The 17,058-nt window shown below is 34.8% G+C and overlaps 1 protein-coding gene across 3 annotated transcripts; it reads right to left on the reverse strand.

Moving 5' to 3' along the window:
* Positions 1–1,974: 1,974 nt before the first annotated feature.
* LOC121970518 lies at positions 1,975–16,856 on the reverse strand. 3 transcript variants are annotated; one of them, XM_042521299.1, is made up of 3 exons: positions 16,329–16,854; positions 3,176–3,373; positions 1,975–2,359 (listed from the first exon to the last, which is right to left on the reverse strand). In XM_042521299.1, exons 1-2 carry the CDS (start codon positions 16,797–16,799, stop codon positions 3,203–3,205), a joined length of 642 nt encoding a protein of 213 aa, XP_042377233.1. In that variant the 5' UTR covers positions 16,800–16,854; the 3' UTR covers positions 1,975–2,359; positions 3,176–3,202. The 3 variants fall into 3 exon arrangements, with proteins under 3 accessions (XP_042377233.1, XP_042377225.1, XP_042377240.1); XM_042521291.1 differs by having other exon boundaries at positions 1,975–3,373; XM_042521306.1 differs by lacking the exons at positions 1,975–2,359; positions 3,176–3,373 and adding an exon at positions 4,749–5,074 and having other exon boundaries at positions 16,329–16,856.
* Between the last annotated feature and the right edge of the window lie 202 nt (positions 16,857–17,058).

Below are 17,058 nucleotides of genomic sequence, written 5' to 3' on the forward strand. Positions count from 1 at the left end.
CTCCTTTATTGAGCATCAGCTGCTCGGCGCATTGCTGAGCCAAAGGTGATGTTAGATCGGTCACCCTTTCTCTCGGTCGGGCGACCTACTCGTTCGATCGACCGATGACATCGGAACATTGATCGTCCTGACTTTGACCTCCATCGTGGTAACGATCCTCCATAGGATGAGCCCCTCCTTATCACCGCACGAGGAGTAATGAAATTATCTACTACAGTGGAAATACAATGGAGTCTAGTTCGCTAAGCAGTTGGCTGAGCAATCGGCGATTAGAAATAAAATATTGATTTTATATATATTAAATAAATATAAATAAATTTTTATTAAATTAAATATTAAATTTATTCTTAAATATTTGATTCATTTACCACCGGAGCAAATCCTGCCATTCTAATTCCCAAATTTACTAGCAAGCATACGGAAATTCTGTCCAAGAGCAGCTCAGGAAGAATGATCTTCCACGGTGAAAATCAAATGGAGCGCAGTAAAAATAGTCGACCGTGTACGTGTTGGAGGTTATGTTGAAGTTAGAAATTAAATAAATATTTAAAATTGATTTTTAATATTAAAATTTATGTGTCAAGTTTTTTATTTTTTACTAAGGCTCTCCGGGTTTCCTATGATGATAATAAAAAGATGAAATCCGTCGTCCAACGGCCGTGATCTCTGCTGAAGTCACTGATGGTCGTACGAAAATTCTCTACCACAGTATTAAAAAAAAAAAACAATAGAGTATAGTAAAAGTAGTTGGTTGTTGCTGGTAATGTATTTTTATGTTAGTGTGTTAAAGTCAGCATTGTTTTGATATATTTGTATGTTAATTCATGGGGTGTGAGTTCACTTACGATAAGATAATAAAAATTAATTAATTGTTTTCTACATTTTCTCCTTAAATACAAATGCTATTTTCTAGCCTAATGGGCAATACTTCAATATTGTTCTAGTACAAAACAAAAAGATTGCATTGCCAATAACTGATGGCAAACATACAAACTCGGCCTCGAATATGCTATTTGTATTGTTCTAGTAAATTGGGTTTGATGGCAAATGATCTAACTTAGTTTGGGTTGTATCTGTGTTAAAGAAAAAAAATATGTCATACCAAGTTGAGCTCGGCTTAGTCTGCATTATATTCAAGCTGGACCATGGTGACTCAGTATGCATGGGATACATATCGGTTTAGCACGACTCATGTGCTAGATTAGGCCACGATATAAAAGAAGGGAGAGACTATTACACTTATCAAAACTCATGAAATAGTGAAATATCCTCCTATTTAGAGTCATAGAAGAGTCAAACTTTCATATTGTTCAAGTTTATTTGAAGAGATAACTGAATGAAGCTAAACTGAATTTACGATAAACTAAACCTTTAAAACAATGGTTCAAATTTAGCTTGATTACTTTTTTACAAAATTGAGTTTTGATTTTTTTTTTTTAATAATTAAGATGTCCAACTTTTACATACAATTCGACTAATTTTGAAGATGATTAATTTGACCTTATAAAAATTTTCTACAAACCACAAGAATTTAAAAAGCACAGATGAGTCATTAACCTTAAATTTTGATTGTTTATATATTATCCATCTCTTAATTTGAATTTATTTGATTTTTAAGACTTTTACATTCTAAAACTTATTTGGTTAGCACTAAAGCTTGTTTGTCCTTTGCAAGTATTTTTATTTATTTACAATATTGATAAGAACTTTTTTATTAACATGATTTATAAATTTTGATCCTTAACATAATTTACAAATAATTCATAGTATATGCTCATGAATATTAATGAGATTTTTAAATTATTCAATAATTTATATTATATTTTATAAAATATAAAAAAACTATATAACACCATAGAATTCTTCATTATTTTTTAAAGATAATTTTTTTTATAAGTCAGTTTAGTTTTATTAAAAATAATTGTAAAGAAGAATAAGTAGTATTATCAATATAGAAAATGGAATTGGATTCCATGAATTAGAACTAACCATCTGAGAATTAATATAATTTTAATTTACAATATTCACTGTACATGAGAACATTTGAAGTGATAGGGAGACATAATACATTCAACTTTGTTGTTCACCAAAAGACAATAAGTACACTGGTATTGACACAACTATACGTACTATAAGAAAAGCACTAACTATAGTTAAGCTTCAGACGTGATTGAGATTAGGCACCCCTTTGAAGTGAACAATATCATGGATTCAGCACCTGACTCTGGATTCTGATCTCCACAAGAGTCATGCAGCTACTCTTTCTGCCATGCTATTTTTGGTCATTCAACAACTGAAAGTAAATCCTCAGCTCCGTAAGAGTTATTCTGCAGCTAATCTTCTGCTTCCTTCAGATATCCTGTTAGAAAAAAAAAACGAGGAAAACAAGAATGGCATTTGTATGTGTCTACCACTCCAAACATTATCTTTTCTTTAAAAAAAAAGTGAATACAAGATATACTTGAACTTCCTTAGTGATAAAAATGCGCATGGTGCTTCCATACTAATCTCAACATTACACTCAGAACTAAGGACACAACGCTACTTGGTGATTGATTCCTGAAATCAGATTCATAAAAACCCTAAACCACTATGCTGATGCACACTACACTCAAAGCATATTAAAAGGGAATTATCCAACATGATTACGACTACTACAATTATTATTATTAGGATAAGTCAATTGTTAGAATAAGTAAAAATTCTATTAGTTAGACATTGTTATTGTTGCATTGGCAACATAATATACCTACAAATAATGTATGTAAAAATTTATTTTTTTACACCTACGCCTTTCCTGTTTTCTATGTCTTTTACCTTCGAAAGAGATAACAAAACCAAAAGAATATCAATTGTGCAATCTAGAAACTCAGCCACTCCAAATGGGACTACATTTTAATAAAGTATCCCCGTAATTAACTCCTAAAAATAAACAATAATGAACTAGAAAAAAAAACACGTGGACTGATTTAAATCAACCATACCCAACAACCATTGGTAGTATAATGTAGGCAAAAAATTCATTAGGAAGTTCACTGATGTTGTCGTCATTAAACACTTAAACTACAAAAGAAAAAAAATTGACATCCAAAATCATAAAAATAAATAACAGTTCAAACACCACTATGAAAATTAATATAAAAAAAGGAACAAAAGATGATGTCTCGTAGCATACTCTATTAAGAAAGTGCTTCAGACATCTTTAAGGTGTCTTCTTTTCGTTCTTTCGGTTTGGCCTCTTCATCTTTAAGAGATGTGAAAGACCTGCTATGACATGTAATCGGCTGGTAGGAACTCCTGTCTTAGCTAATGCTCGTCCATGCTTATCCAGGAGAACAAAGCAAGGAACATATTTGATGTCATAATGTAGGAGCTGCACAAAAAAAGTCAATCAAGTAACAAACCAAAGTGCAGCATCACTCTTCTACTCATATTTTACAGACAAATGTGTTTATTTACTTGCATCTGTTAAAGGACAAACTAAATATGTGCCAATTAGTTTAGGATGACTAAATTGTCAGCAGGATGTTGGTTAAATTTTTGGTAAAAAGAATAAATACAATTCATCCTGCTGACAATTTCCTATTTAAATGAAAGCAATACAGAAAAGTACAGGGCTATGCAAATAAATTAAACAATGAATAAAGATTCTAAAAACACATTTATACTTTGAAGAGTTTATAGAGACAAATGGTAAACTCCATTAAAAGTCTATAAACGCATAAATAAATATTCTAAAACTCCACTATTAACTTGGCATGTTGATAAACCTACTTAGAAAATGATATAAAGTTCATCAGTTCCGAAGGGTTGAAGTCAAAAATCAACATTAAATGTCCAATAATTTCAATGTGTTTTAATTTCCTATGCTTGAAAAATTGTAGCATATTTATGAGTCTTTTTATGTTTCCTATGTGTCTTTATGAGTCCTTTGTGTTTTCAATGAGTCTATCTACCAACATTTATGTTGCTTTAGTCCTTTGTAAGTTCAAATACTGTTGTAATGCTGGAATATGAAATGAATATCAAAGTTTTGAGAGTTCTCTTTGGTTGTGTGATACAATCTCCTTATGGCGTGATGTCTAGGAACCCTTAGGTGCGATACCTAAGTTTCTACAATTCCTTTACCACTTCATTGCAAATTTCTACTTCCCAAAACACCCAATTCTCAATCTCCGCTTGTGCTACATCATTTGGTATTAGAGCCTTAGAGCTCTAATATGTCTACAAAATCCAGAAGGAACTTTAGAGGAAAGTTGACAATAATCAATGTGATGAGATACTTATTCATATGATGGAAGAACTGGATGCATGCAAATTCATCTAAATGGTGTTGAAGCCATGATTTCTCAATCTAAAGGTGATCAAGTCCAAAGAGAGCAAGGAGAAACATCTCAAGCAAACAACAACTTGATTCAAGAAGGGTTTCCAACACCTCAACAACATCAACCTTTTCTGAGTGGGCTAGAGAATTTCTTGAAGCAGAAAATAATTACCAAGATGTTGCTAGAGATATCATAAAGAAGGTTTGAACTAAGGTGCCAGATTTCGAAGGAAAAGTGAACCCCCTTTATTTACTGATTAACTTGCTATTCGTTTTCCAGATAGCATGAAAACAAACCAGAAACTAACTGTAAATGACTTACATTGATCTCCCGAAGAACTCGCTGAAGATGTCGCCGAGAAGACCGCTTCTGTCGCCGAGAAGATCACCACTCGAAACCTCCTCGAACTTTTTCACAAACCAATCCCAGATGTTCTGCTTTACTTCTCTGATCACATCCAAACCTTTGCTTGCCCTCTCTGATCACCTTCCCTTTGCTTCTTCCCCCTTTCTGATTACCTTGGACGCTTTTTATAAGACGAAAGTGGAAGACAAAGGGGAAAGGACGCCCCTTCGTCTCCTTGACGTTTGCACAAAGGGGAGATGAACGAGAAGTAACGCCCCTTCATCTCCTCTCAACGTCTAACATCTCCCACTCGTCCAAGTTAATCTATAAGGTTATATGGTCACATAGACCATGTCAGTCACATAGACTACAAGGTGATCATGTCACGAAGACCAGAGCAAAATCTGTCACAAAGATCAAATAAGTCACGTAGACTTTATGAGAATCAAGTCACGAAGACCAGAGCATAAATTAATTAGTTACAAAGACCAAATAAGAACATTCATTTCATACATTAGAAAAAATGGTTCGTGCAACAGCAAGCACACTGAGCATTCAACTGCTAAGAAGATTGTCATACCTTACTTAGCTGCTCCATAGAACGAATCAGCGACATAAATGACTTGCCTTTACCCCAGATTAAATTATTTACATCATTATGAACATCTCTAATCCCTCATATTGACTATATGTCAAGAGCATGTTCAACATCTCCAATTAAACAAATTATTCACAATTATATTTTATGTACTAAACTAAAAATGTAACTGGTACTAGTGAATAAATGTCATAAATGTAAATCAATCTTAATCTTCCTTTTTAGTTAAAATCTATTCATTCTAATCAGTGGCTTTCCTAGTTATGCTCCATAGACCGAATCATCCATGGCCAATAGGAAACATGCTAAAGTAGCAAACACTGATCAAAACTTCAAGTAGACAGCTAAATAGTCACTTAGGGTAAGATTGAGATTAACTTATAATCTCAAGGGTTTCACATAGTAGAAAAGCAGGGATCCATTCTCCTACTATCCTTCTTGTCGCTATAGCATATATGGTATGAATCACATGCTACGATCTTATTCTCTTTACTAAAAAGAACGCATATTTTTCTCAAAATTTAATATCGAACAAATTTCGATCTAGACATACTTAATGTCTAATCCTGAATTCAACATATGAATTCTAATCTGGCCTTAAGCAGATTCAGTAAATGGTGGGTGCATTTACTCCAATCATTATACAAATGATCTCATCTTGACACAATTATCAAGGCGACCTTAGTATGTCTCTATTCACAGCCACATAAGTTGTCTCATAAGCAACGATCTTATCTCTATTTGTACTTAACAAATAGAGATGATTGTCCATGTGAGTGGACCAATCTCAATCTGCCAACATGCTTATCGAGACTTTTATTCGAATGTAACAAAGACATATACACTGAATAGATCATGACATTTTTATTTATCAAAATGTCTTCACAATATGTTACATTCTTCGAAGTCCCAAAGACTTCACATGTCCATAGGGCTGTAAATGAACCAAGCGCTCATGAACAAGCTTGGTATTCGGCTTGATAAGAGCTTGTTTATGTTCGTTCACTATACATAAGATTAATTAAACAAACAAGCTTGAACAGCTCGTTAAGCTAAACAAACAAGCTTGAACACATATGTGTTCAACTCGTTAACGTTTGTGAACAACATTCGTGAACAATGTTCGTGAACAACGTTCGTGAACAACGTTCGTGAACAATGTTTACGAACCATATTTATTAATAAAACTCTTTTCAATATGCTAAATAAATAATAAAATAAAATAAAATAAATAAATAAATTTAAATTATCAATCTTAATAACCAATCAAACAATTAAAAGTTTCAAACACTCAAACAAACTTGAATTGAGAGTTTGATAACATCTAAACGAACCAAGTTTGAACCAAGCTCAAACCAAGCTTGAATTGAGAGTTTGATAACATCTAAACGAACCAAGCTCAAGCTCATAAAAAATAAACCAAGCCAAAGCTTCAACATTCATTTCAAAAGCTTGGTTCATTTTAAGCTCGGCTCGGCTCGGTTATCTTATCAAACAAGCTTGAACGCCCCAAAACTCGGCTCGACTTGGCTTGTTTACAGCCTTATATGTCCATGAAATGATTCTTTAGTCAATGGCTTAGTAAAAGGATCAGCAAGCATATTTCGTGTAGAGATGTACTCAAGAATAACCTTTTTCTTGTCAACAATATCCCTTACAAAATTATACTTAATTTCTATATGCTTGTCTTTGCTGTGATATTTGGAATCCTTGGAAAAAACTATTGCAGCTTGACTGTTACAGTACACTGTAACAGGACTCCCACTGTCCTCAGCAATCTTCAGATGCTTCACATAATTAGCTTCCATTGTCGACAAGGCTACACAAGCCTGCTTCTTGCTGTTCCATGAGATGGCGCCACCATTCAGCAAGAAGGCATAGCCAGATGTGGATTTTCTATCATCAAGGTCCCCTGCCCAATCTGCATTTGAGTACTCACTTAGGCTCATATATGATCCTTGGAAACAGAGGCAATAATTAGTTGTTCCTTTGAGATACCTGAATATCCTCTTCACCGCTTTCCAGTGTCTCGATCCAGGGTTTGACTAGAAACGACTAAATAAGCCAACAGCATAGCTTATATCAGGACAAGTACACAACATAGTGTATATCAAACTACCAATAGCACTGGCATATATTTTTTTCTTCATTTCGACTATTTCCTCAGAAGTCTTGGGATACATACTTTTGCTCAAGACAGTACCTTTCGCTATAGGCGTCTGTTCAATGTTGCAATATGACATATTGAAGTGTTGTAGCATCTTAGTGATATAAGCTTCTTAAGACAAACCCAATAGCCTAGTCGGCCTCTAATGATCTTCACTCTTAAGATGTACTCTGATTCTCCCATATCTATTATATCAAATTATAATGAAAGTCAGGATTTGACTTCTATCACACACTTTATGTCACTTTTAGCTATTAGCATATCATCAACATATAATAATAAAATGACAAACTTTCCTTTTTCCTTTCTTAGGTAAACACAATTATCCTCATTGATCATTTCAAAACCATAAGACAAAATGACTTCATTAAATCTTATGTTTCATTGTCTTGCCTTAGTCCATATATAGACTTTCTAAGTCTATATACTCTTTTCTCTTTTCTCTTGGCCTTAGTACCATATAGATTTCTTCGTCAAGATTACCATTAAGGAAAGCCGTTTTTACATCCATCTGATGTAATTCCATGTCATATTGTGCTACTATAGCTAGGTTGACATGTATTGATACAAACTTCACAACTGGGGAGCATGTCTCTTCAAAGTCAATACCCTCCATTTAGGTATATCCTTTTGCAACTAATTGAGCTTTGTATCGATTAATCAATCCATCAGCTTTCCTCTTTACTTTAAAAATCCACTTATTCCCAATAGCCCTTTGGCCCGAAGGAAGATCGACTAAATCTTAAACTTGATTTTTTCTCATTGACTCCATTTCTTCATCCATTGCAACTTTCCATTCTTTTCTAACTAAGCATCTCAAAGCTTCCTCAACTGTTCGAGGTTCCTCATCATCAACTAGGAGAACCATCAATGTCTCATTCTCAATATCAAACCTTCTCCGAGGAATAATTTGACAACTACTTTTTCGAAGGTTAAACTGTTGAGAAATTGACTCATTCAGTGGCAAATTACTCCCACTAGGTTGACTAGATTCAGGCATCTCCTGATTTGTTGATAAAGGAACATTATCCTCTTCCTCTATCTCATATAGAGTAATTGTCTTATCAACTTCATCTCGTGTTGGGAACTCAGTTTCAAGAAAAATAGCATCTCTTGACTCTATTTCAGAGATAGTTTCATCTTGTCACTCACCAATAAAAACATAATCCTTAGAAGTCTCAGAATACCTTATAAAGATACACTTCTTACTTCTAGATCCTAATTTTTCATATTCATGAGTCTTATTATGAACGTAGACAGCTGACCCCAAGGTCTCAGAATACTCAAATCTGGCTTTCTGCTTGTCCAACATTCATGTGGGGTAGATGGAACTGACTTTGAAGGTACTTTGTTAAGTATATAGGTTGCAACCAATAATGCATCTCTCCAATAGGAGATGGCAAATTAGCCTGCGCTATCATAGATCTAACCATTTCAAGAAGAGTCCTATTTCTTCTTTCAGCAACCCCATTTTGCTGTAGAGTTCCAGGAATAGTTAGCTATCTAATAATCCCTTTCTCATTACACATTGTCTTGAACTAATCAGACAAATATTCACCTCCACGGTCAGTGCACAAATTTTTAACCTTACGTTCCAATTAATTCTCAACTTCGTTCAAGTAACGAATAAAGCAATCCAATATTTCAGATTTGTGAAAAATCAAATATATATGACCAAAACGTGTGAAGTCATCAATAAATGTAATGAAATAAGAACTCCCATTTCTAGCCTTCATATTCATTGGACCACAAATATCCGAATGAATTAATTACAATGGTGATTCAGCCCTAATAGCCTTACCAAATGGTTTCCTAGTCGTCTTTCTAGCAAGACAATGCTCACATATAGACAAGTTAATCTTAGCATGAGTGCCCAAAAGACCCTCCTTAGCTAATCTACTCATTCGTCCTTGTCCTATATGTCCTAGCCTAGCATGCCAAATTTCATCATTAACATCAGCATTACTAGTAAGAGCAATGTTTGAAAAATAACCATCATTATTATTTGATTCTACATCAAGAACTATAAAATCATTTGTTACACAACCATACTCAATTAACACAGAGTTAATTCGAAGTTCCACACAACGACTATAAAAATTTGCATTGTAACCTAAATCAAAAAGACAAATGACGGAAACTAGATTCCGTCGAATCTCAGGAGCATACAGGGCATCATGTAGAAACAAGGTACGCCCACCACGTAAGTTGAGCTTGCAAGTGTCAATTCCTTTGACTTCAATTCTTGCATTGTTTTCTACATATATCCATTTGTTGCCGGCTGGTACCCGACGGTACTCCACATATGTAGCTCGATCACGTGCTACGTGGTTCGTTGCTCCTGAATCCACAATCCACAAAGAATACGAATCAGCTAACAACACTGTACTTGCAACATATTGCTCGTAGAAAGAAGATAAAAATGGATCTACCTTTTTAGGCTCAGTACAATACCGAGCAAAATGACCCTTCTTGCCACAGTTGAAGCAAGTCAACTTGCTCCTAGGTTTTTTTGTCCATATTTATTTCCTTTCTTCTTGATTTGGTTTTTCGTAGCAACAACATTAGCCTCCTTTCCTTTTCCCTTTCCTTTCTTAAACCATTTGTTCTTCTTCTTGGAACTAGAACCTTCAGTTACAAAAGCTTGATCAGAAATGCGGATTCAATCCTTTCCGCCTCAAGTTCAACATGGCGTAAAATATCAGTGAAAGTCTTAATACTCTCACTGTGGGTCAGATTCTGTTTCATCGTTTCCCAAGAATCAGGAAAGGAACGGATAACTGTTTGAACCTGTTGTTCATCGGTCAACGCATGACCAACAGTCTTAAACTTTCGAATCATGTTACCCATCTCCCTGAGATGTTGGGCCATGGTAACATTCGAGCGATTTTTATAGCTATCAAACTTGATAGTTAGCTGACGGAGCTTATTCAGACTTACTCCACTGCACTTCTCTCTAAGGGCTGCCCAGACAGCATGAACCGATGGTAATGGCTCATACTCAAATACCAGGTCATCCACCATTGAACTAATTAATATTCCCTTAGCAATGGAGTCCTTCCTTTTCCATGCCTTATAGGCATCAAGGTCACGTCTGTGTTGTGCTGTAGAACCATCAACCGGTTCCTCCATGAATTGATTTACAGCTTCTAGAACTTCTTGTTCCTCAAGAACGTATTGTATCTTAAGGTGTCAGATTTTGTAGTTATCCCCATATAATTTCTCACTCTTATTGAGTTCAGTTATGATGTTTTTAGTTGCCATGATCTACATAAATAAACACATTATTTATTATTTCAGTGTAATTCATATATGTGCAATTAATTATTGACTCAGTGTAAATTAGAATTAGTTTACAAAATCAAGTGATAACTTTATTTCCACTCATCATTTGTACGTTCTAATCTAATCAACATTGATCAATTTTTATTACACACATCTCATCTAATAAATGAATCATTTAATATGAACGAATCATATATATATATATATATATATATATGAACTAATTATATCATGAAATGAACTAATCATTTCTAAGTTTGTTAACATATAACATAACTTTTTATTATATAATTCTGTTCGTACATAACGACAGAAATTATTACATGACTCAAAAACTAAATGAGGTAACATTGTTCGTACATAACGACAGTAAATAGAACACTAGTAAACTAGATAGGTCAATACTGCTCCCACTAGGACAAATACTAGTGTAGTGGTCAACATTATTCCTATTAACTTGGACTCATTTGGGATAATCTCAGATGGGGCAACTTCAGGATTCTCAATCGGATCCATTTCTAGCTCTTCCTTGAACATGTCCTGCAGACTCTTCTTCACCCATATGGTGAAGTAGTTCCTCACACAGTTCTGAATATGTGACGCGACCTTCATGACGTCCCTATACATAGTCTGCTATTACCCTAGGATACTCTGGCAATGAATGCATCAATGCCCAGATACTATAACTGTCCAGGAAACTTTTCTTGCTCAAGTTTCCAAAATAGTTTATCAAGCCGTCTAACATGTCCATCGACTCCATAAGCAGACTTATACTCTATCTCCTGAATCTCCTCTCGGAGCTGGTTTCGCCGCATTTCACGACGAGTCAATGTGGTAATAGTCCGTGCCATCTGAAAAATTGAATTTAAATAAGTCAGTACAAAACCGACTAACCAGTACAAAACCAATTTAATTCAATTTATACAGGCATAAAACCATCACTATAAATCAAGAAAAACAAATCTTCTCGATTTTCAGGAGTTTAAGTCGACTGACCCATTGGACCGGTCAATCACGAATCCGGATTTTAAGCTTAATCTATTGTCCTCATTAGAACTAATCTAATTGGACAGGGATTTTTGACCTATATTCTGTAATTGTTTAAACCCATTTGAGTCAATCTCAGACTTATTGATCAAATTTATGTCTGTTTGATTCATCCAATTGCTCATTCGATTAAGTCTGACCCATTAGAACAAATCTAATCTTTATGATCAAAATTTGACACAACAGAACTAATCTGGTCATATTTGATCAGTCCAACTCCTGTAATCAATATCACCCCAATTAATTCAATAATAAATCGAACTGGTTAAACCAACAAATAATTTGAACCAGCTTTAGGTATCATTGAATCAAACTGGTCTTCTTAAATCAACTAATAATTTAAACCAGACTTGGGTTTGATTGGACAAGTTGATCTGGTTCAATTTTCAATAAATTGAACTATAAACTTTAATTAAATATATTTATTAATTAATATTAATTAATAAATATATTTAATTAAAGTTTTACACATGCACTGGTTTAATTAAAGTCTCATGTATTGAAAAGAACGAATTAAACTGTGCACTGTGCTTCTCGTTTTTTTTCAATTGATTCATGAATCGATTAAGCACTGTGCTTCGCAAAAATTGAAGCACTGTTCGCTTCGATTTTGAATCGATTGAAATTCATTTCAATCGATTCAATTGAATTGAATCGATTCATTAATCGATCCAATTGAATTGAATCGATTGCTTCTTCTCGACAGAAAGAAAAAAACGCGAGCTTTCTCGCGATAAACACGAGGCGTCCCGCATTCGACTTCCACCGATATTTTAACGTGATCGTTAGCGCTCCTCTGCCGTCATATGTCCGGGAGGAAATCACGACATCGACAGCATTGACGATTATTGCGAAATTGCAATGTCACCATTTCACAGTTAATTTCATGCTTTCAGAACCATAATTTTGGCTCTGATACCATTGTTCGTGGTCCAGATAGCATGAAAACAAACCAAAAACTAACTGTAAATGACTTACATTGATCTCCCGAAGAACTCACTGAAGATGTCGCCGAGAAGACCGCTTCTGTCGCCGAGAAGATCACCACTCGGAACCTACTCGAACTTTTTCACGAACCAAATCCCATATGTTCTACTTTGCTTCTCTGATCACCTCCAAACCTTTGCTTGCCCTCTCTGATCACCTTCCCTTTGCTTCTTCCCCCTTTCTGATTACCTTGGACGCCTTTTATAAGACGAAAGAGGAAGACGAAGGGGAAAGGACGCCCCTTCGTCTCCTTGATGTTTACACAAAGGGGAGATGAAAGGGAAGCAACGCCCCTTCATCTCCTCTCAACGTCCAACACTTACAACAATAGAAGAATATTTTAATTGGCACGACATGTCAGATGATTGAAGAGTAAGGTTTGCTAGAATTAAGCTTGTGGATTCAGCAAAAATATGGTGGACTGGTGTTGAAGTAGACACAAGGATATTAGGACAACCACCAATCAACTTATGGCAAGAGAGATGAAAGTTCAACTACGAGAGAAGTATGTGCCTACAAATTACTATGACAAATTATGTGATCAACTTATTAATTTAATGCAGAATCATTTATATGTAGTTGAGTATATGTAGAAGTTTCATGAGCTAAAGACCAGGGGCCAAATTGTTGAAGATCCTAGACAGACTCTCGCAAGGTTTAAAGCTGGATTAAGGTTTTAAATCCGAAAAGAATTATTAAGACAGCCAATTTATGGTTTATAATTGTCCGAAAAAGAATCTACATATTGGGATAGAGCATGACGATGATGTTGAAAATCAAAGAGTAGGAGATGAAAATTCTTTTGATTATGGAGTATATATTGAAGATGATTTGGAAGAAGATGAAGACACTTCTTTGGCAATTGTTGTTAGGTGTATTCTTACTACTCCAAAAGTCGAAGGTGAAGATTAGCGACGGACATTTATTTTTCAGATGTTGGTTTGTTGTGGGAATCAAGCACATAAGCTTATCATTGATGGAGGAAGTTGTATGAATGTTGTCTCAACAGCTATGATAGAAAGCCTCAAGCTTCTTTATGCAGCCATATCCCCAACCAAACAAGGTTGGATGGATAGATAACACAACTATTCCGGTAACACAACATTGCCTTATTTCTCTTGTAAAAATTATAGTGACTCTATTTGGTGCGATACTATTCCTATGAAAGTAACTCATACTTTTTGGGAGACTTTAGCTATATGTTCGAGATGTGCTTCATTATGAAAGGAGAACACTTATGCTTTCATGCTCAACAACAAGAAAGTATTATTGAAACCAATGCAGACTACTGAAATAAAGAAATACAAGCAAGAGAAAGCAAAGAATGCTTTCCACTATTTACTCCCAAAGCTTCCTTATTTTCTCCGGAAATCAGTATGTTATTAAATGACTTTTCTAATGTGGCTCCCACCAATGCGTAAAATTCAGCACGCCATTGATTTTGTACCAAGTTCACAACTACCCAATTTACCAGCACACATGGCTATTAGCTATATCTTCAACATTAAGAATGTTATTTTATATTTTGGACATGAAGATGTTATGACAAGCAATGCATATAATGCTCATTTGCCATCAATTCAAACAATGAAAGATTTCATTGAAGATGAAATTGATCATCAAATTGTGTCTAAAAAAGGGAGCGGTTATCAAAAATATCTTATCAAATGAAGGACACGACCTCTTTATAAATGCGACCTTTATGAAAGATTCCATGCTTTTATGTTGATGGAGATAAGTGACAAACTCCATTAAAAGTCTATAAAAGCATAAATACATATTCTAAAACTCTACTATTAATTTGGCATGTTTTGGAATATGATAAACCTACTTGGGAAATGATATAAAGTTCATCAATTCAAAAGGGTTGAAGTCAAAAGTCCGAATTAAATGTCCAATAATTCCAATGTGCTTTAATTTCCTATGCTTGGAAAATTGTAGCATATTTATGAGTCTTTTTATATTTCCTATGTGTCTTTATGAGTCATTTGTGTTTTCAATGAGCCTATCTACTAGCATTTATGTTGCCTGAGTCCTTATGACTCTTAATATAAATATGTGTCCTGCTGTAATGCTGGAATATGGAATAGATATCAAAGTTTTAAGGAGTTCTCTTTGGTTGTGTGATACAATCTCCCTATGGTGTGATGCCTAGAAAGCCTTAGATGTGATACCTAAGTTTCTATATTTCTTTATACAATCTTCCTATGGTGTGATGCCTAGGAACCCTTAGGTGTGATACCTAAGTTTCTACAATCCTTTTACCACTTTCTTCCAAACTTCTACTTCCCAAACCATCCAACCCTCAATCTCAGCTTGTGCTACATCACAAATGTGTTTATTTACTTGCATCTGTTAAAGGACAAACTAAATATGTGCCATTTAGTTTAGGCTGACTAAACAAACTGGATTAGAAACCAGAAGCAATTCACAGGCTAGATACGGTGGTTAAATTTTTGGTAAAAAGAATAAATACAATTCATCCTGCTAACAATTTACAAAAAAGAACAGGGCTATGCAAATAAATTAAACAATAACATTTGAGGCAGAAATAGAAAACTCAAGCATAAGCGAAATGAACCCGAACCCATAGCACTTCAGTTTAAAAATTATGCCATCATTCTCCGTAATATTTGTGAATTTTATTCAATTGTGATGATAGTTTAGAATATGTATATAACGGAATCTGACATCCAAAGAATCTCTTAACAAAATGAAGAAAAAAAACGACAATAATATTTTCACCCATTTTCATCAATATACAACTTGAATATTACATATTCATGCTGCAATTTTTAAATAGCTTGATTGCTCTTACTGGCAATCTCTCTGGACTTATAAACGCCATCATAATTAGAAAGAGTTATCACTAGTACCATTCAAATCAATGAAATCCATTTTTAGCACATTACCTATAGTTTACCTTGGTCTTCCTCTGCCTCTCACACTAAAATCTGATCAATCCAACTCATATAATTATATAATCTATTGTCAAACTTTGAGCATGTGTATAATCTCAAACATTTCTTATAGGAATTTTACATCTATCCATCCTAACTATTCAGTTTAGTTCTTATGATTGAGACTACATTTCATATTTCCAGTTTTAGTTCTAGTTAACTCAAAATCTTTAATTTCTATAACAATTCCCAACAAATTAAAGCTTACAACACAATATCATATCCAAATAAGAAAGGGTATTTAATTTTTTTACCTTTAATATTATTTCTTTTTATTGAAACTACATTTAATAGTTTCAGTCCCAATATCATATACAAAGAACTAAGTTGTTTATTTTACATATGATTGGTAATTTCATCTAGCACTACCGTGAAAAGAGAACTTAAAACCAACCAACTCTTGATGTTAAGCTACAATACTGAAAAAATAATTTATCGCGATCCCATAGCTCCAATAACAGAGACTAATTATCATATATGTCTATTTTCATGAGCATTCTACAAGATATATTTGCTTCTCTAAATCCTAAACAACAACAATTTTTTCCAAGTCAATAAAAATCATATGCAAACAATCTATAAGACATCCAAGAAAATGGAAGAAATTCTGAAACCTCAGGGAGCCACATCTCGTTCTCCGCGTCGGCTAGGACGAAGCTCACCCAGTCTGAGTTCTTCTCTTCAATCCGGAGTACGAGATCGAGAAGGGAGTTGCAAAGGCGGCACTTTGGGGAGTAGAACTCGAGCACGGTCGCTTCCTTCCCACTCGCCAGCGCCAAGGCCAAGGCACGGTGCTCGGCCTCCCCTTGCTCATTCCATGCGCGAGAGGCTGCAGGTCTTACAGGAATAGGAGCTGTCGAGGAGGTCAAGGAGGTTTGAGTTTGGTGAATAAGATTTTGGGCGAACGAGGAGAGGGTATGGAGGGACTTGAATAGCCATGGAGCGTCTAGGTTGCCGCAAGGAGAAAGGTTTGGTGGATTGGGATCCCATGGCCACTTCCACCTCCAGCACAAGAGAGGAGGCGATGGCCTTGGACCAGCGCCGCCGATCGTTCCGGCGCTCCTCGCCGTCGTGTTCATCTCCATCTCCTTCTACCTCAACCCACCGCCTTTGCTTCCAATTGATCGAGGGGCTAATTAAAAAAAAAAAAACCCATGGTTTAATTTTTTTTCAAAAATACCTTTTAAATTTTATTAATATTTCTAAATATAGTTTATTAATTTTAAAACATTTACAAATTTTAATTTTAATGTTAAATTTTTTTTCCTTTTATAATGCGCGTAATTTAGATAATAATTAAAAGTTTTTGATGAGCCTGCGTAGCTGATAAGCTAATGATGTGTA

This window comes from Zingiber officinale, chromosome 1B (assembly GCF_018446385.1).
Source record: "Zingiber officinale cultivar Zhangliang chromosome 1B, Zo_v1.1, whole genome shotgun sequence".
Lineage (NCBI taxonomy): Eukaryota > Viridiplantae > Streptophyta > Magnoliopsida > Zingiberales > Zingiberaceae > Zingiber > Zingiber officinale.